This window comes from Ascaphus truei, chromosome 13, assembly GCF_040206685.1.
Source record: "Ascaphus truei isolate aAscTru1 chromosome 13, aAscTru1.hap1, whole genome shotgun sequence".
Taxonomy (NCBI): domain Eukaryota; kingdom Metazoa; phylum Chordata; class Amphibia; order Anura; family Ascaphidae; genus Ascaphus; species Ascaphus truei.
Genome location: NC_134495.1, coordinates 33389148 through 33408762, shown reverse-complemented (window position 1 = coordinate 33408762; position 19615 = coordinate 33389148). Strand labels below are relative to the sequence as shown.

The following is a 19615-nucleotide window of genomic DNA, read 5'->3' as shown; positions in this document are numbered from 1 at the left end:
GGAGGATGCAGGTGTGCGCGCGGGAGGGCGTGGACGCACCTGGCGCTGGGCAGAGGAATTCCAGGCCTGATAAGGTTCATCAAAGATCGAAGATAACAGTTGCAGGGCGTGAAAGCTTCCTGGGAAGTCTGCTGCAAACGGTGCAGATGGTGTAGTATCCAGTCACAAGGCTTCAGTGTACCTGGCAGAGGAAAGGTTCCTCTCGGCTCTGAAGCATAGGCGAGGAAATTAGGTTTTCCTTCAGGGGGTGAACACCCCATTGTCTATATAAGCAGGAAGCTGCTGCTCAGAGAATTGGCTTATGCCACTATTGAGAAAGAATGCATGGCCATTGTATGAGCACTCAAGAAACTGCAGCCCTATGTGAATGGCAGGTAATTCTCTGTGAAGACAGATCACAATCCCCTCAGTTGGTTACAGAGGGTGTTGGGGGAGAATGGCAAGTTACTTCGCTGGAGCCTTGCCTTCAGGTGTTTGACTTTACCATACAGCACAAGAAGGGTGGTGAGCATGGTAATGCTGATGGACTCTACCGACAGGATACCCCCAGCAACTCAAATGCTTCAAGGACATCCAGGCTTGTAGAGCCAGCCGATGAGGTGACTGCCACAGAGCCTTCATCTTGAAGGGGGAGGTGTGATGGTAGAGGGTAACCAGGCTCTCAAATAAAGGTTAAGCCTATTTTGGTTACCCCTGATCCATGTATAAGGGTCCAAGAGAGTTAGCTCTTGGACCTAGTAACATTGTACCATTCCAATGTATTGTACAGATGCAGCCACGAGTATCCGAACACTTGCCTTGGAAAATCTGGGGCAATCTCCCAGTAATGCTGCAACATTTCTTTGACATTTCTGCAGACAGACCATCGGATTAACATAGTGGGGGTCCAGGGATCCCTCTTGTAATCCGGTGGGCCATTAGTCTGTCTGCAGGAATGTCACAGAAATTTTGCAGTATTAATGGGAGATTGCCCCAGACATTTCAAGGCAAGTGTTCGGATACTCGTGGCTGCATCTGTATGTATTAAAAGCATTTTTGGTGTTTTTCACTTTCCGGGCATGCAATCAAGCAGGGATTGCTAGGGGATTGGTTTCAAGGCTTTTTTTTGCGGCGGAACAGTTGACAGAATGTGCCTAGGAGGTCGGGGTCCGGAGTCGTCAGTTCCCCCATAAATGTAAACGGGAATCAGGCCTGATTCTCAGATACATGTAGGCACATTGTCCCGGCAATACCTCCCCTTCAAAACCCAAGCGCGACTCACCACTAGGGTACCCTGCTTCAGCATAGCCCAGAAAACAGAATGAGACACATGGATGAATAGGTATCCCTGTAGCTGAGGGAATCCCTAGGTTAAGGGGAGTACCCCACCTAGTGCCAAGGTAACCCACAACCAGTATAGGGTTTGTGGATGCCCCAACCGTATATAAGGTTGAGGGGGTCTGAGACTCCAGATTGAGTCCAAGGGAAAGTGTGTGGGGAATAAGGCTGACAGAAATAAAACTACAACATTTTTACTCTTCTGTCCCCTGAGACTCAGAAGTACATGAAAACATACCTTAATGTATTAAAATATACTTGAATAATGTAATGTGCTTTTTACATTCGGAACAGATGTCCAAACAGGCTTCCCGAGCTAACCCATAGGCGCCAGTAAGTCTGCTGGACATCGGAGTTCAAAGTAGCCAGTGGAAGCCTAGAGGTGTGAATAGCATTTGGTCAGCGGGGAAAGGCCGAGTACCAGGTCCGGAGATCAATGGCAGTCCTCCTGGATGCCACTTGCTCTGCCAGACCTGGTGGAGCCTGCCCCAGCGGGTTGCATTGAGATAGCCAGGGAGAGAGGTGCCAGGCTTGCACATGTCTCCTGGCTATTTCGGATTTCCAGCAGACCCGGCTTTTCTAACCGGCTCGGCTCTGATTGGTTGCTTGGGAAAGTTCCCACGCGTTGATTTGTTACTGCGTTTTGTTAATGAAACTCAGAATACTATAAGAATCTGTGAACCAATCAGATCTGTGTCTTCCAGTAGTAAAAGCGCTTTTCCAAGTTGCTTCTGCGTGAATAGCAGAGCAACCGGCTTCGATTTCAAGCCTGAAAGTCTGCCGGCTGGAGTCTAAGTCCCGACTTTTGCGCCCAAGTTCTGAGAAACGATCACAGCAGACGTGGCTGGGATTTTATGCCGAGTTTAGCTCCAGGAGATTTGGACTAACTCGCAGTCAGGAGGGACCAAGTTCTCAGAAGAGAACGTAGCTGTGGCGAGTGGAACTTTATGCCGATTTGGGTTCCAGGAGATTCCGGGCTAAGTCCCGATCAGGGTACAACTCTCCCATAGAGTTCCCTTTACCAAGGAAAGTCTAGTTTTGGACCCCAGTCCCAAAGTAAGTGTGTCTTTTTGTCTGTATTGTGTGTAAGCGAATGTATATCAAATAAATGACAATTTATTTCATTAACTTGCTTTGCTCAATGAATGATCCTGGTAAAAAGGTGTAAATAACCTGGTCTACCGTGACACTGCCCCCTCCCCTAACCCCTGCCCCTCTGCTGCCCCCTTCCTCTTGCCCTCTGCTGCCCTCACCGTTGTCATCGTTGTCATCGGTGCTTTTCTCCTGTGGGGTGGCATCAATAGCCTGCCAGCCGCTGTATCCTGAGGGCAGGTCCGGCCGAGTCATCCAGCATTCGTTCCATACATGGTAATTCCTATATACACATAAATATATATATAGGTTTCAATTACAGCCTTTGTTTAACCTTTGGGGATCCTTAGCAACCTCCTTAGCCCATTCTGTTAGCACCCTACATGTCCAGAGAGGTAATATCGGTATGCACATACATGTCCAGTATTACCTCTTATTTTTTACAGTACAGTGTCCAAATACAGGACGTTTCGGTTCAATACTGGACCCCTGGCAACTCTAGCTCACCTTCCTGCCACTCTGAGGCAGTGAGATAAGAATTTGAGGGAAGGTACTGTATATACATATATCACAATAAAACCAGAAAATGTACTGTAACCCTTATTCCCCCCCCACCCCTAGACTCAACTGATGTATCTAGGGTGTGTGAGGGGCAGTTACATGGTTGTGAGTGGTGGTGCATACCTGTGAGGAACAGGAGGGCCTGAGCTTCCCGCGATGTTGTGGGGGAGACAGGACTCGGCTTCTGAGGTAGTGGCCTCCATATGAACTTAGTGGTGCAGCGCCTCCATCTCCTATAATTCCCAGGGATGTGGGAAGAGACCCTTATAGAAGAACCCCCTTGGTCCCGGGCTGAATACTCCACAACTCACACAGCACAGCAGATAAAAGTAACAGAGTCTTTATTGTACTCTTGATAGTAGGTACATAACAGCAGCACAGCACATGGTTACCCAGGTACACGGTACGCCTTCTCCTCCTCTCCCGCCAAATCGTTCGCCACAGGATGGTCTGAAGGATATAAGTCTCCCTGCCTCCACTCGCAACCAAGGGCGCTACGGGTGGGGCTAGCTCTTCCCTCACCCTCTAAGCAGGATGAGAGGTATCATTCCACCTACTGATCACTAGGCCCTAACTCCTCAGGAACCTAACTACACTCTCTATATCTTGGTCTGACGATCCCGCCAAAACACTCCAACACTAGACTCGACTGTACAGACTGACATATTAGAACAGACTCTTCTACTAGACCGAACAAGACTGAACTCCTGACCGGCAGGGACAGCCACCTAAGTTTGGTCAGCCCCGCCCCCTATGACATCAACAAGACACTCCCCCTCTGCACGGGGTCGCAGCAGGTACAGGCTTGTATTAATCAAGCAGGCAGGGCTTTGCAAGGGGGAAAACCCATGATTACTACTGGGGCCTGTGTTTAACAGGACTTATCACAGTAGTAGGAAGATTTAGTAGCCCAGGCTGTTTACAGGGGGCTACATTCTCTCTATGGTGGAATCCAATGGTCCCCACTTGGACCTCGCTTTGGCAGTACCATCCTGCAGTGAACAACCTGGGGAACAAACACAGGTTATACACATCTTAATCAAACATTTATGAGGTAATATTGGTCACACACTGAATCCAGGTACTCCTAACATGGAGAACCTAATAATAATGCTTAGGGTCCGGCTTCCTTATCTGTCTGCCGTTGTGATCCGTGACCGTCACAGCAAATGACTGAACTGACCCATGTTCTGGTCGATAACTCACACTATGCATGTAGATACATCTCCCAATGCTCGATATGCGCACTAGCTCGCTGATCTTATCCTCATTATGATAACCGGCCTTACCGAACTTGGTCCGTAAGTACGCTTGGACTGCTTCCCTAAGCCAGTTGTCCCGGTTCTCTTCAATCTCCCGCATGATAGGCTCAGGCACATAAGGATACTCATAACCATGCGACTGTCTATACCTTGCCACTATGGCTCTGTCAGCCCTACTCAACTTAGTAAGCTTTCTGTAACTCACTCTGCTAGGCAGCTCCCAAAACACAGGTTCTTCCGGAGCTACTTCGTCGTACAAAATACTAGGACCTCGGGGTACAATAAGCTTCTACTCTATTTCCCTGTATCTATGGTCTAACTCATCCTCCACCTCTTTTTGAGTGAAAGAACCAGCCGCCCACCAATGATCAACAACATTATTTTTGATTAATAGGAACCGCGTACGGTCCATCCCCTCGTGGTAACCAGTGAATAGGGGTGCCCACCACTTGTCACGGTGCTCGTACTCTGTGGAATGCCTTGTGTGTTCTACCTCTGAATCTACCTGAGACGATACACCGGACGTACCCGCATCAGTAGACCGCAAGCAATCTCTCCTCCCCTTAGCATTTATGTACACTGTCGGATTCAATTTGTGCACCACTGGCCTGGAAGGCCCAGCCTCTGCTGGAGTATGTGAGCCACGAGCTCTCCCTCTAGCTGTAGGACAAAATGGTACAGGGTTAGGCACAGGTATTACACTCGAATACAGTATCTCCCCATCAGATCCCTCATCGCTTAGTTCCCAATCCCAAAAGTCCTTAGAGTATTTGGGGAATTTACACAACTTATCCCTGGTAGGGCCCAGTGGTATCACTCGTGACGGGGCAGGGGCAGTGGCCGGGGCCGTGGAACTAGGGACTGGGGTTGGGGCAACGTCCAGATCAGTGTCCAGCAAACGGGTAATCCCGCGACCAAGGGACGCTTTCTTGGACTCTCTTTCCGCCATGCTGCGCGTCAGTACAAAGTTATTTGTATAGGCGATCACACCTCCCGGCTGATTATGCAATGCTTGTGTCAGGACAGCATAGATTCCAATGTTGAATAAAGTTGGTGACAAAATGCCCCCTTGCACAACTCTGGGCTGATATTATGCTACATAATTTATTAGGTATTCCATCCAGTCTTAGTAAGTTCCACAAGCTTTCTCTATGAACGCTATCAAAGGCGGCAGTGAAGTCTAGGAAGGCTATGTAAATTGGTTGCCTGAACTCTTGTTGCAGCTCTAATACCTATCGGAAGGCACTAATTTTGTCAATACATCCTCTTCCTGATCTAAAACTGGCCTGATTTTCATGTGTTCTTTTTTGTTGTCCGTCTTTTATGCGATGTAGTATTATTGCTTCCAGTATCTTATACGCCAGGTTGATCAAGGATATTCCACGGTAATTTTTGCAATCGCTTCTTGCTCCTTTTTTGTGTAGGGGCAGCAGCAGCGCAGTTTCCCATTCTTTTGGGATTCGTTCTTTTTCCCAAATGAGTGAGAGAACTTCTTCCATAGCGCCAATAACATGAACTCCACCAGCTTTGAAGAATTCAGCACACAGACCATCATCCCCTGGGGCTTCGTTGTTCTTAAGTTTATTGATGTAAGGAATCGGGGGCCACGTCCCTTGCGGCGTGACCCCTCTTTACCCACTACGAGTACTGCAGCGGCTGCTGCCCCTGCCCCCCGTCGCTACCCATGCCGACGCCCAGCGCATACCTTGAACTCTGCCGCAGCCGCCATCTTCGATTCTGGCACTGGTGTTACAGACTCTCAGCTGTGCTCTACTACTTCCTGGTCTCTCAGCCACTCACGAGCAGCTCCTCGACACGCCTCCGCCATGCCCCTCGTCCGGATTGGTCACTGTCGCTTTAAATATCCTGCTTTGCCTTCACTTCCTTGCTCTGCATATCTCCTTGCTACCTGTGTTGCCTGGAACCTGTGTCGTGCTCTCTTTGTGTTTATTTCCTACAGCTATTGACCCGGCGTGTCTGAATACCCCCTCTGGCTCCTGAACTCGGCTTTCCCCCCAGCTCAAGTTTAAAAAAATGCCGGCGATTCCCCCCGCGGTCCCACACGCTTGCGCAGGGCAAGCAGGGCCCGCTCCACTCTCTCACTATAGCCCACTCCGCCACCAGCTGCAGCCGCACCTGGAAGCGCCCGGCCTTCTGAACTCAGAATCCCTACACCTAAAGCATATGCGGTTGTCCTTCTCGCCTGTCGAGGGTTTTTGAACCATTGTGAAATTCAGTTTGAAATATCTCCAAGCCTCTTTCCTAATGGACGCACCAAGGTAGCCTATGTTTACTCTCTCTTAACAGGGGATGCCTTGGCCTGGGCTTCTCCCATATGGGAACTGCGTCCGGAGTGCACCTCGGATTACCAGCTCTTCCGCCAAGAATTCCAGCAGGTATTTGATATTCCTGCTTGCAAAGATACTGCTGCCTCTTCTCTTGTTCTTTTGTCTCAGGGTCGTAGTTCCATAGCCAAATATGCACTGGAATTACGGACCGTTGCAGCAGAGACTCGTTGGAACGAAGAGGCACTTACTGCTGTATTTTGGCAAGGTTTGTCCGAATCTGTAAAAGATGAACTTGCAGTCCAGCCCCGACCCCAAGTATTGGAGATTTGATTGCACAGTGCATACGCGTGGATCAGCACCTCCAGGAGCGACGTCACGAACGTCCCAGGTTCGTACCTTCTGACCCTCCTTATCCTAGGCCTTCTCCAGATTTTTGGCCTGTTCCTGACCCTGTGGAACCCATGCAGATCGGCAGTCAGCGGATCAATTTCCCGACAGGATGGCCGAGAGGTTCGCCGCCAGAATGAGGGCCTATGCTATTATTGTGGATCACCAGATCATGTGGTACGTTTTTGTCCTTTGAGGCCCAAGGAACAAACGGGACCAGCCACGCAAGAGGGACTTACTCTCGGATCAATTTCTTCTTGCCCTCTCTCTAAAGAGGAACTCCCAAAAAGGATTATGCTCCCAGTTTCACTTGAAGGCCCGAATGTTCGTGTAACTACTGCTGCTTTTCTCGATTCAGGCTCCGGTGGTAATTTTGTGGACCACGATTTCGCCACCCGTAACAAGATTTCTCTTATCTCCAAGAAAGCACCAATTGGACTCGAGGCTATTGATGGATGTCCTTTGCAACCTGCTTTCATCACGTTAGAGACTGTTCCTCTCACTTTGTCTGCCGGTACTCACACCGAGATCATCTCCTTTGACGTAATACACTCTCCTGATGTTTCAGTTATCCTAGGGTTACCTTGGTTACAGCATCACAACCCACGCATAGATTGGAGGGACTGCAAACCGATTCAATGGGAGCCAGAGACAGACGCCTCACCCTCGCCGGTCATAGCTCCTGTCTCAGTTATCACGGGAATGGAAACACCTTCTGAAAGCAACTCCACTCTTCCCGAAGTATATGCTGATTTCATTGATGTTTTCAGTAAGTCTCAGTCAGAGGTCCTGTCTCCTCATAGACCCTATGATTGTCCCATTGATCTGGTCCCTGGTACCGTCCTGCCAAAGCCTATGTCCTACCCCTTGTCACTCCCAGAGACTGAAGCCATGGCAACCTACATCAAAGAGAATCTTCAGAAAGGATTCATTCGCAACTCTCCGTCTCCCGCCGGTGCCGGTTTCTTTTTTGTGAAGAAAAAGGATGGATCCCTCAGACCATGCATTGACTACCAGGGCCTCAATCTCATTACTGTGAAGAACTGGTATCCCCTGCCTCTGATTTCGGAACTGTTTAATAGGCTTCAAGGGGCCAAATTTTTTTCCAAGCCTACAACCTCATACGTATTCGAGAGGGCGATGAATGGAAAACCGCCTTCAATACAAGAAGCGGACACTATGAGTATCTCGTGATGCCATTTGGTTTATGCAATGCTCCTGCTGTCTTTCAGGATTTTATGAATGATGTCTTCCGCGATGTCCTCAATTCCTTCGTAATTATTTACCTTGACGATATTCTAATTTTTTCTGGGAATCTTCAAGATCATGTCCAGCATACTAGACTTGTCCTCTCTCATCTCCGTGTCAATAATCTCTTCGCAAAGCTCGAGAAATGTCTTTTTCATCAGTCTTCAACTGCCTTCTTAGGCTATATCATTTCAGATAAAGGAGTTTCGATGGACCCAGAAAAACTTAAGGCTGTTTTGGATTGGCCCCTGCCCAATTCTCTTAAAGCCATTCAGCGTTTTTTGGGCTTTTCCAATTACTATAGGAAATTCCTCCGGAATTTTTCCACCACTGTGGCTCCCATCACTGCGCTTACTAAGAAGGGAGTCGACCCAACTGTGTGGCCTCCGGAGGCCATCTCCGCCTTTGAAACCTTGAAGCAAGCTTTTGTTTCGGCACCCATCCTTCGTCATCCTGATACTAGTCTTCCGTTTACGTTAGAAGTGGATGCCTCTGATTGTGGTGCAGGTGCCATTCTCTCCCAGAGACTCTCCCCTCAAGATAAATTGCACCCATGTGGATTTTTTTCGAAAAAGTTCTCCCCTGCTGAAAAGAACTATGATGTCGGTAATAGAGAACTCCTGGCCATCAAGATGATGATTATGAGTGGCGACACCTCCTGGAAGGCTCCCGCGAACCGATTGCTATTTTGATAGATCATAAGAATCTTCTCTATATCGAAAGTGCACGTCGTCTAGGATCTCGTCAAGCCCACTGGGCATTTTTTTTCCAAAATTTAATTATACTCTATCGTACATCCCCGGCACGGAGAACATAAAAGCTGATGCCTTGTCCAGATAATTTTCCCCTGAGGAAAAATCCGAAGAAATCCCAGAAACAATTGTACCTTCGAAATGCATAGTCTCCATCAACTATTTTGATATTCTTGAAAAGATCTTAGAAGCCCAGTCACAGATTCAGAGTGGTCTAGAGGTACCGGAAGGAACCCTTTATGCCGCCCCCAAGTTTCATCAGAAGATGTTAGAATGGGGTCACTCTGGGGCCATCCTGGCTTCAAGAGAACTTTGGATCTCATTAAGTGCACCTTTTGGTGGCCTAATATGGCAAAACTCATTCACGAATTTACACGCGCTTGTCCAGTTTGTGCACAGAACAAGACTCTTCATCAAAAGCCTTCCGGGTCACTCATGCCTCTCCCAGTACCTGATCGTCTATGGTCACATATTTTGATGGATTTTATTGTAGATCTTCCGCCCTCCAGAGGTATGACTACCATTTTTGTCATAGTAGACCGATTTTCGAAACAGGCCCATTTTGTTCCCCTCAAGGGTCTTCTCTCCTCTCCCACCCTGGCAGATATTTTTACCAAAGAAGTGTTTCGTATCCACGGGATCCCTACGTCCATAGTTTCTGACCGAGGATCGCAATTCATATCAAGGTTTTGGTGTGCTTTCTCCAAGAGGCTTGGTATGGCCTTATGCTTCTCTTCAGGCTATCATCCACAAACTAATGGGCAAACTGAGAGACTTGATCAAAGCCTTGAACAGTATCTACAATGCTTTATTTCTGATACCCAGGATAATTGGGTTGATCTATTACCATGGGCGGAATTTGCTTCCAATTCTCTCCGTAATTAATCTACGTAAGAATCTCAGTTTTTCCTGAATTACGGCTTTCATTCAAGTCGGCTTCCAATCTCCAACACTCCCTCAGGAGTGCCAGCAGCCGATGAACGGGTAACCACGCTACAGAACTTTTGGATGAAGATCCAATCCGCACTCCTTAGGGCAGCTCAGAGGTTCAAATCTAAAGCAGATCATTGTCATCAACAGGCTCCCAATTACAAGCCAGGGGATCGAGTGTGGCTTTCAGCAAAGAATATAAGACTGAAGACTCCTACCCCGAAATTGGCGCCTAGGTTTTTGGGGCCGTTCTTGATTCAGGAACAAATCAATCCTGTCACGTTCCGCTTACAGTTTTTGCCTTCATCCATGAACATTCCCAATGCGTTCCATGTATCCCTGCTCAAGCCTTTTGTTCAGAGCAATTGCTTCCCTACAAAAGCCCGTAAACCCAACCCTGTTACGGTTCAAGGACACTCTGAATTTGAGGTACAGTCCATTGTGGATTCCCGTATATCTAGGGGAAAAGTACAGTTCCTTGTACATTGGAAGGGCTATGGTCCAGAAGAGCAGTCCTGGATATCAAGGGAAGACATTCATGCTCCAGCTCTACTCAATCACTTCCACAAGAAATTTCCACAGAAGCCTTGGATGGATCGTCCTGAGGTCGATCCTGAAGGGGTGTGTACTGTAAGGAATCGGAGGCCACGTCCCTTGCGGCGTGACCCCTCCTTACCCACTACCAATACTGCAGCGGCTGCTGCCCCTGTCCCCCGTCGCTACCCATGCCGACGCCCAGCGCATACCTTGAACTCTGCCGTGGCCGCCATCTTGGATTCTGGCACTGGTGTTACAGACTCTCAGCTGGGCTCTACTACTTCCTGGTCTCTCAGCCACTCACGAGCAGCTTCTCGACACGCCTCCGCCATGCCCCTCGTCCGGATTGGTCACTGTTTGTTTATATATCCTGATTTGCCTTTACTTCCTTGCTCTGCATTGCTCCTTGCTACCTGTGTTGCCTGGAACCTGTGTCGTGCTCTCTTGTGTTTATTCCTTACAGCTACTGACCCGACTCGTCTGAATACCCCCTATGGCTCCTGAACTCGGCTTTCCCACTGACTACTCTAACCTCTAAGACCCTCGGACTCTGCTACGGATTTTGACTACGGAACTTTCTATATCCTCGGACTCGGCAAGTACTTGACCATTCTTTATCAACATCCAGGCCTGGTCACGCTACTACGCCACATCCCAGACATGCCCCTTTGCTGTCGGTGCGTATACTCTACATCCCACCTCAGTACAGGGGACTGGCCTGGTCTGCGGGCTGCACAGCGTGACAATTGATGACTGCGGTGAATTCAATTTTGGTTGGAGGGGTGTCGCAAATGTTGTATGGCCCATGAGTAAGCATGTTCGGATTTTCAATGTCACCTGTAATAGGAGGTGGTTGATTAAGCAGTTCTTCAAAATGTTCACACCACCTATCTAATCTAGCTTCCACGTCTGTAATTTTATGTCTGTTTTTGTCATTGACGCATTGGCTGACAGGGTTTGAATATTTGCAGCAGTAATTTTGGCCGTCTGAAGAATTTTCTATAATCACCGTGTTGTTGAGCAGTTTCAAGTTCAGCGGCTATACGATTGCAATAAGCCTCTCTGTCTTGCCTGGCATTCCTTTTTATTTCACGGGCGAGCAGGGTAGCAACAGGGTGGTTGTTATTTGCAAGTGCTGTTTTCTGTCTTTGAGAAAGCTGGATAGTATCTTGTGAAATCCAGTCCCCTTTCTGTTGTTCGCATGGTGGAATACATGGACTGACTGCATCTTGCAAGTTTTGTCGGAGAAGCGACCCTGCTTCATCTACTGAATTGGGTTTCTGGGCAGTTGGTGTTGTTTTATCCCTAAGCGATTCTTGAAATTGGTCTCTTGTTGTTGCATTTTGAAGACTGATAATGTTGGGGAGTCCTTGAATTTTTTTTGTCCGGTTTTCGAACTTAAGATGAACTTTTGCACAAACTATAGCATGGTCGGTAATAACATCAAGTCCCCAATAGGACCTACTGTACAATCACTGATTGATTTGTTCCATTTTTGTTTGATTAATATGTAGTCAATTTGGTTTCTAGTTGTTCGGTCTGGACTGACCCACGTTTGGAGATGGCGTTTTTTGTGACAAAAGAACGTGTTTGTGAGCACAAGGCCGTGGTAACTTGCCAGCTAGAGAAGGCGTTCCCCATTTTCACAAGTGTTCGTATGTGGGGTAAAGCAACCTGTTGTTTTGCCTTGCTTCTTATTACCAACAACTTGGGCATTAAAATCTCCGGCTATGATTAGGAAATCATTCCTAGGGATCAGTGAGATTTCGTCCTCCAGCTGGTGGTAGAATTCATCCATCGTTTCCTGATCATTAGCATTTGTAGGCGCATAGACTGATATTATTGATAGGTTCATTTGACGGATTTTTACACGAAAATAAGCCAGTCTGGCATTTATTGGTCTCCAGGTGATTACTGCTTTAGCTGCTTTTCCACCTTGAGAAAGGTCCCACTGGGGGACCGAAACGTCGGTTTATGTGTCTTTTTTATTACAAAAAACTTGTGATCAAATTTACCAGATTGCCGTCTCCTGATCACGTGCTTCAAACGGTATCGTATGGTTTATATACATACACAGTATATAAGCGCACACATATATATGTACAGCAGGGCCCCGCTTCTCAACGCTTCGCTTTTCGGCGATCCGCTTATACGGCGGCACCGAGAAGGGGGCCGCCATCTTTTATTTGATCTCGTGCATGCGCAGAATGGGCGGTTGTGCCCGGCGCGCATGCGCAGACCGTTGTCTGCGCGTGCATACCATAGTTTGCGCGCGCAAAACCATAGGCCGCGCATGCGCAGAACGGCGAAAACGCCATTCTGTGCATGCAAAATCACTGAAAATCACCGGATCCGCTTTCCGATGATTTTCACTATACGGCAGGCCCCTGGAACGGAACCCGCCGTATTCCCGGGGCCCTGCTATATGTATACACAGTATTTAAACATACACACATGTATATATTGTCTTTTTTGTTGTTTTCACCTCTTCACCCAGGGTAGGTATAGACGACTTCCTCTGGATGTCTTGTGCAGCGTCAGAGCAAGTATCTGGACATTTCCTTGCTCCACGGTAGCCTTTGGGACACTATCATTTTTGTCTGCCACAGCTTATATCAGTTACACCGAGCTGTGGCATTAAGGAGTTATTTTCTCATGGTTTTCTCCCTTGTTTTCTCTGCTGACTCATTGTTTACATTTTAGTCTTTGAGGGGACCCCGCCTCTGCATATTTTAGACATTTATTTTCTGTCTTTTCTCTGGCTTTTTATTATAACTGCCAGGGTTTAGCCCCCACCTTCTGGCTACACAGCATCTAGGGTATTCATTCATTATATTTTCATTGTTGCTCTTTTTGTTGCTCTTTTTTCTGTGTTTACTTGGGTTTGTGTAGATATCGTTTTTTTTTCAGTCATTTGTATTATCATGTGTTGCTGATCGGCCGATCTCCATTGCATTTCCAGGGGAAATTATTTTCCCCTGGATTTGCATTATCATACCTATGTATTTTGCATGTTACATATTTTGGGTCCCTACATTTTTATTGTGTATTCTTTGGTTCAGCAGTGTTCATTTAGTATGTGTTTAGGTATATTTTAATATTATTTTTGTGTAATAAAATCCATTTTGTACTTTCACATATTTTTCGTGTGCTTTCAACAAACCCTCTTTTTTTCTTTTTGTGTTCGTATATCATATTGGGTTGTTAACACCGCCAGAGGGTAAATTTAACCCCTACATCTGGCCTAGTGATTTATTTTGATTTATGGGCGATGGTTTTGATTGCGGCACCAACTCTGTGTGTTTGATATACAGTATATATATATTAAAGAATATCACTTGTGAGCACATTCACATGTCTTAGACAGGTCTGCAACCCTGCCTTTTAACCATTATCATCTAGCATACAGTGCTCCCATTGCAGCAAGAGATTCTGGGAAATGCCATGCAAATGAGCACGCAGTGTCACCTTTTGCCTGGAATATCCATTCACGTGCAGCCCATTTAAGCTGATGTATCGCGTTCACACAGCTTTTAAACACAGCATGGGACTAACAAAGCAAGTGCAGACCACTCACAGACATGTTTCAGCCTTGATGGGTATCATCAGTGTGAGGTAGGTCTATACTTGTTTTGAAATATTTCTAGGCTGGGTAGGTTTACCATATACATTTTAAGTTATGGTGGGTGAAAAAGGCGACAGAAAACCTCCACCGTTAGCATATAGCCAATAAAGAAAATCACTTGTGAGCACATTCACATGTCTTAGACAGGTCTGCAACCCTGTCTTTCAACCATTATCACCTCGCATACAGTGCTCCCACTGCAGCAAGGGATTCTGGGAAATGACATGCAAATGAACAATCCAATATACACATACATATACACATACATATACACACACACATTTATGTATATATACACAGTCAGTGGCATAGCTAAATATGCGTGAGCGGCTGCTAGTGCACATGCACAACCAGCGTTTGCCAAGCGGTTTCCCAAGAGTGCGGGCCCCCGGGCTTTGCCCGGCCTAAAGCTACGCCCCTGTACACAGTAATTAAGCACACACATATATATGTAGCACTGGGCACCCCCTGTCGTTTGCTATATTCACTTGCCACAGCCCAGTGGCACTCTATGTGACATTACATATAGTCAAGATTAGGTGGGTGTGGGCGTTTGAGCTTGCTGGGCTCGTGTTAATTCATTTCTGACTGGAATCAGTTGTATGGAGGCTGTGGCACCTCCCCCAGAGCCCAGGTCACCTCCCCCTTTTTAATGGTGGATCTCATTTTGCTGCAGGTAAGGAATATATCATGGTTCTTCTCCCTCATACAGAGGTATAGGGAACAAATGCAGTGTAGTGTAGGACTTGCACTTATTATGGTTTACCTTGACGTTTGGTGTGCAGGCTTGTGATGCTTTAGCCAAAATATCTAACTAAAAAAACATATTTTATTATTATTAGTATTAGCAATATTATTAGTACTGAAGCATTATTTCTTGTACTGTAATTATTACCATGTATGTTCTGTCATTTGGATGTAGCACTGGGCACCCGCTGTCGTTTGCTATATTCACTTGCCACAGCCCTCTGGCACTCTATGTGACATTACATATAGTCAAGATTAGGTGGGTGTGGGCGTTTGAGCTTGCTGGGCTCGTGTTAATTAATTTCTAACTGGAATCAGTTGTATGGAGGTTGTGGCACCTCCCCCAGACCCAGGTCACCTCCCCCTTTTTAATAGTGGATCTCATTTTGCTGCAGGTAAGGAATCTATTATGGTTCTTCCCCCTCATACAGAGGTATAGGGAACAGGTGCAGTGTAGTGTTGGACTTGCACTTATTATGGTTTACCTTGACGTTTGGTGGGCTTTGGCCAAAATATCTAACTAAAAACCATATTTTATTATGTAGCCCTGCTTCCTATCGCTAGCAAGCTGCTACTCTGTGCTGTATCACCTGTAGGCTCACAGGGCCTGAGTCTCTGCCACGGAGAGCCTGGGGTATGCGCAATAATTATCACGGGTGCAGCGCCTCCACCTGCGACAGCTCCCGCCAGCGGGGGAGTGGGTCTTCGCAGGACGTCTATACAATAAGTACTGACACACAGCCAATTACCATAACCAACTTCTTTAACTGTTAGACCGATATCACATATAGATACACACAATAACATCCCAGTTGGGAACACAGCATACCACGCCACGGCGGGCATTAACACTTTCTTGCGCCTCGGCGGACGCCAACACACTCATGCGCCATGGCGGACGCCAACTCTCCCCGACCCCGCCACCGGGTGATCCCACCCCGTGTCCAATCCCCAAACAGAACCGTCCCGATACTTCACAGTTAATCACTATGTGTGTGTAAGGGTGACTGCGCAGCCACTGTGTCCCGAATGAAGGAATGGTGCCGTTGGGACCCTTGATGAAATACCTGCCGAGCACTCCAGTACTCGGATCTGCTACGCTCTTCACAAAGGGTCTCCGCAAGTCGATACCTTTCGCTCTCTCTCTCTCTCTCTCTCTCTCTCTCTCTCTCTCTCTCTCTCTCTCTCTCTCTCTCTCTCTCTCTCTCTCTCGAACAAGGGTCCGGGGCGATCCCACCCGGACTCCAACACACCTGCGGGGTCTGAGCCCAGACCTCCCGCTCAACAGTATAGTCCCGAACAAGGTCTACGAATACTAGGGGAACAGGAACCTCACTATGGCAAATCCTGGCTCCGCTTGTCTCTACGGTGACTCAGGGCTAACTGGGCCCAGGGCATACGGCCTACGCCGGAATGGCTTAACCTCCCACACAACAACACTCCATCTCCTCTCCAACCTGTTCTCTCTCCACGTGCGCGCAACCACCACCCTATATCTCCTCCACCTCCTCCTCAGCCCATTGGCTCAACTCCGTCACATGACACTCCCCGCGGGGCTGCTGGGTCAAGGATCTGCTCCCTCCCACCAACTGCACTCTACTCCTTCACGGGCTTTTGCAAATACTCTGTACAGGCGCAACCTCCCGCTCTTTCAGGGTGAATCAGAGGTCACGGCTACATCTATTATTAGCATTATTATTAGTACTGAATCATTATTTCTTGTAATTATTACCATGTATGTTCTGTCATTTGGATGTAGCACTGGGCACCCCCTGTCCTTTGACATATATATGTATATACACAGTATATAAGCACTCGCACACACATATATATGATCCCCAGCCTCACCAGATAGAGTCGGTTGTTTCTTTTTTCAGCAGCTTCATGTTCTCATCGAAATACATATCCATTGTCAGATTTTTGTCAGTGTCGTGTGCAGATTCAAAGTTTGTAGTAGTGCGTACTGGGATTCCCAGACATCGGAGGACTGAGGGAAGAAAGAGGGAATGTGCATTAGAGAGATATGGGGGGAGGGAGAGAGAATGTGCATTAGAGAGAGAGAGAGAGAGAGATGGGGGAGGGAGAGACAATGTGCATTAAAGATAGAGAGAGGGGTTAGAGAGAATGTGCATTGGAGAGATGGGAGAGGGGGTAGTGAGAGAGAGTGTGCATTAGAGAGAGAGGGTAGTGAGAGAGTGTGTGCAATTAAGCTTAACCCTTAAGGGGGGAGAGTGAGGAGGAGAGTGAGGGGGAGATTGAGTGGGGAGAGAGATGGAGGAGGGAGAGGGGGATAAAGAGGGGGAAAAAGAGGGGGGAGGGGGGACAGGATAGAGAGAGTGAGAGAAAAAGAGGAGAGAGAGGGGGAGGGGGGAGAGAGGGGAAGAGAGGGGGAGGAGAGAGAGGGGCAACGGAGATACACAGTGGGGTGGGTGGCTGAGATGCAATGCAGCTGTGAACAAAAGCTCTGTGCCCTCATGGCTAATTAACATTCCAGTGGGTGGGGTTGACGTTCCACAGAGAACAAGGAAATGTTAACCCTTAGCACGCTGGTCCTTTGCAGAGGGGTGCCGCTCTTGGGGAGCCCCATCAGGCTGTGCGCCTTGGGGGCAACGCAGATGCACAGGGGAGTGGGTGGCTGAGATGCAATGTATCCTGGGTACAGTCGGGTCCCTGGGTTAAGGGGAGTCCCCCAGTATATGCCCAGACAACCAGAACCGGGTATTGAGGTTCTGGGGTGGTCCAACATCTAAAAGGTTGCGAGGCTGATATTTTGTCTAAGTCCAGCTTCAGTGAAAATATAAGCAGCTCTGAAACTTAACCTAAGCGTTACGTCATTCAACTTTTTAACTAACTTCTTATAGGAAGGTCTAGGAGTGCTGAAAATGAACGTGCGTGTCTGTTCCGTCAATCCTAAGGAACGAGGGACTTAGAGGAAATTGTGAGATATTTTTTATTAATATTGTGTATAATGGTATATGTTTATGCACTATATATGAGCTGGGGAATTTACATTTCCATGGTTCCGAGAGACCATGTGGCTACCAAGCCTGGTGCCACTAAGGCTGCTCTTATAGTGCCGGCGATGCGTCAAAACAAATGCATTGAATCCGTTGCATGCGCTTCTAGTAGGCGCGACGGCGACGGATCGACCTAAATCTCTGTAGTCAGTAGAATTTGACTTTTACAGCGACGGTCTCACCATGTGACAGGTTATAACCAATCAGATAGCTTCTAATGCAGGTGTGAGGGGGGGGGGGATTTGTGTGTGTGAGTGCAGGGAGAGAGGGAATGTGTGTATGATTGTGTGTCTGTAAGATTGTGTGTGTGTGTGTTACATAGTGACATAGTAGATGAGGTTGAAAAAAGACGTACGTCCATCAAGTTCAACCTATGCTAAATTTAGACAACAGATACTTTATCCTATATCTATACTTATTGATCCAGAGGAAGGCAAACAAAAAACACCAGACTCATATCATCCAATGATATCTAATAAGGGGAAAAATAAATTCCTTCCCTACTCCAAGAATTGGCAATTGGATTAATCCCTGGATCAACATCCTTCCCATGTATACTTATTTGGTATACCCCTGTATACCTTTCCTTTCTAAAAAGATGTCCAACCTTTTTTGAACAAATCTATTGTATCTGCCATCACAGTCTCCATGGGTAATGAATTCCACATTTTAACTGCCCTTACTGTAAAGAACCCTTTCCTTTGTTGCTGGTGAAATCTCCGTTCCTCCAATCTTAAGGGATGGCTCCGAGTCCATTGTACTGCCCGCGGGAAGAATAGTTCTTTTGAAAGCTCCTTGTATTGTCCCCGAATATATTTGTATATAGTTATCATATCCCCTCTTAGACACCTCTTTTCTAATGTAAATACATCTAATTCAGCTAGCCTCTCCTCATAAGTTAGATTGTCCATCCCCTTTATTAATTTGGTGGCTCTTCTCTGCACTCTCTCTAGTTCCATTATGTCTTTTCTTAGTATTGGTGCCCAAAATTGTACTCCATATTCAAGATGTGGTCTTACTAATGCTTTGTAAAGGGGCATAATTATGTTTACTTCCTTTCCATCCATTGCCCGTTTAATGCAAGATAAGATCTTGTTTGCCTTTGCAGCTACTGCATGACTTTGGGCACTATTGCTAAGCCTGCTGTCTACAAGTACTCCTAAATCCTTCTCCATCAAGGATTCCTGAAATGTTTCCTCATTTAATTTGTAAGTTGCCTTTTTATTCTTGCTTCCCAAATGCATAACCTTACATTTATCTGTATTAAACCTCATCTGCCATTTACCTGCCCACGTTTCCAGTCTCTCCAAGTCCTTCTGAAGAGAAATTACATCCTGCTCTGATTCTTACTACCTTACACAATTTAGTATCATCAGCAAAGATGGAGACTTTGCTCTCGATGCCAACCTCAAGGCTCCATTTCCAATTTCTTGGCTCCATTTCCTCTCTGAATGAGAAGAGTGAGCTGCTAGTTCTTGGGGATTTCAACTTCAATTGGCTTGACCCTAAAAACCACAAAATCCAGATACAACTCAAGTCACTTAACCTATCGCAACTCATTTCCCAACCCACACGGATAAACCTGAAATCGCATAACAATTCCTTGCTAGACTGGATTCTCTCCTCAAACCCCAGCAGAATCCAATCCTCTGGCATCCTTCCTGATATTTTCAGTGACCATGCAATAGTGTACTGTGTAAGGAAAATTAAACCGCCCCATTCAAGCCCTAAAGTTCTCCTCACTAGAACATTTAAAAACTTTAACCCACAACAGTTTCTGGATGACCTTACCAACTGCCCATGGCACAGAATCGATTTAATTCCCGACCCCGATTCTGCGCTCGACTATTTC

The 19615-nt window shown here is 47.0% G+C and overlaps 2 protein-coding genes across 2 annotated transcripts in view; both read right to left on the bottom strand.

Annotated features, from left to right (window-relative positions):
• The window catches only part of RABGGTA (Rab geranylgeranyltransferase subunit alpha), a 228651-nt gene that overhangs the window by 37331 nt on the left and 171705 nt on the right, over nucleotides 1–19615 (bottom strand). The gene's annotated exons all lie outside the window — the stretch shown is intronic.
• LOC142465109 (protein-glutamine gamma-glutamyltransferase K-like) overlaps nucleotides 1–19615 on the bottom strand; it is a 56974-nt gene that overhangs the window by 19983 nt on the left and 17376 nt on the right. Inside the window, exons 8-9 of the mRNA XM_075569031.1 lie at nucleotides 16595–16733; nucleotides 2571–2692 (exon numbers count right to left, since the gene is read on the bottom strand). Coding sequence (XP_075425146.1) covers nucleotides 2571–2692; nucleotides 16595–16733 — 261 coding nt within the window. The remainder of the gene's footprint in view (nucleotides 1–2570; nucleotides 2693–16594; nucleotides 16734–19615) is intronic.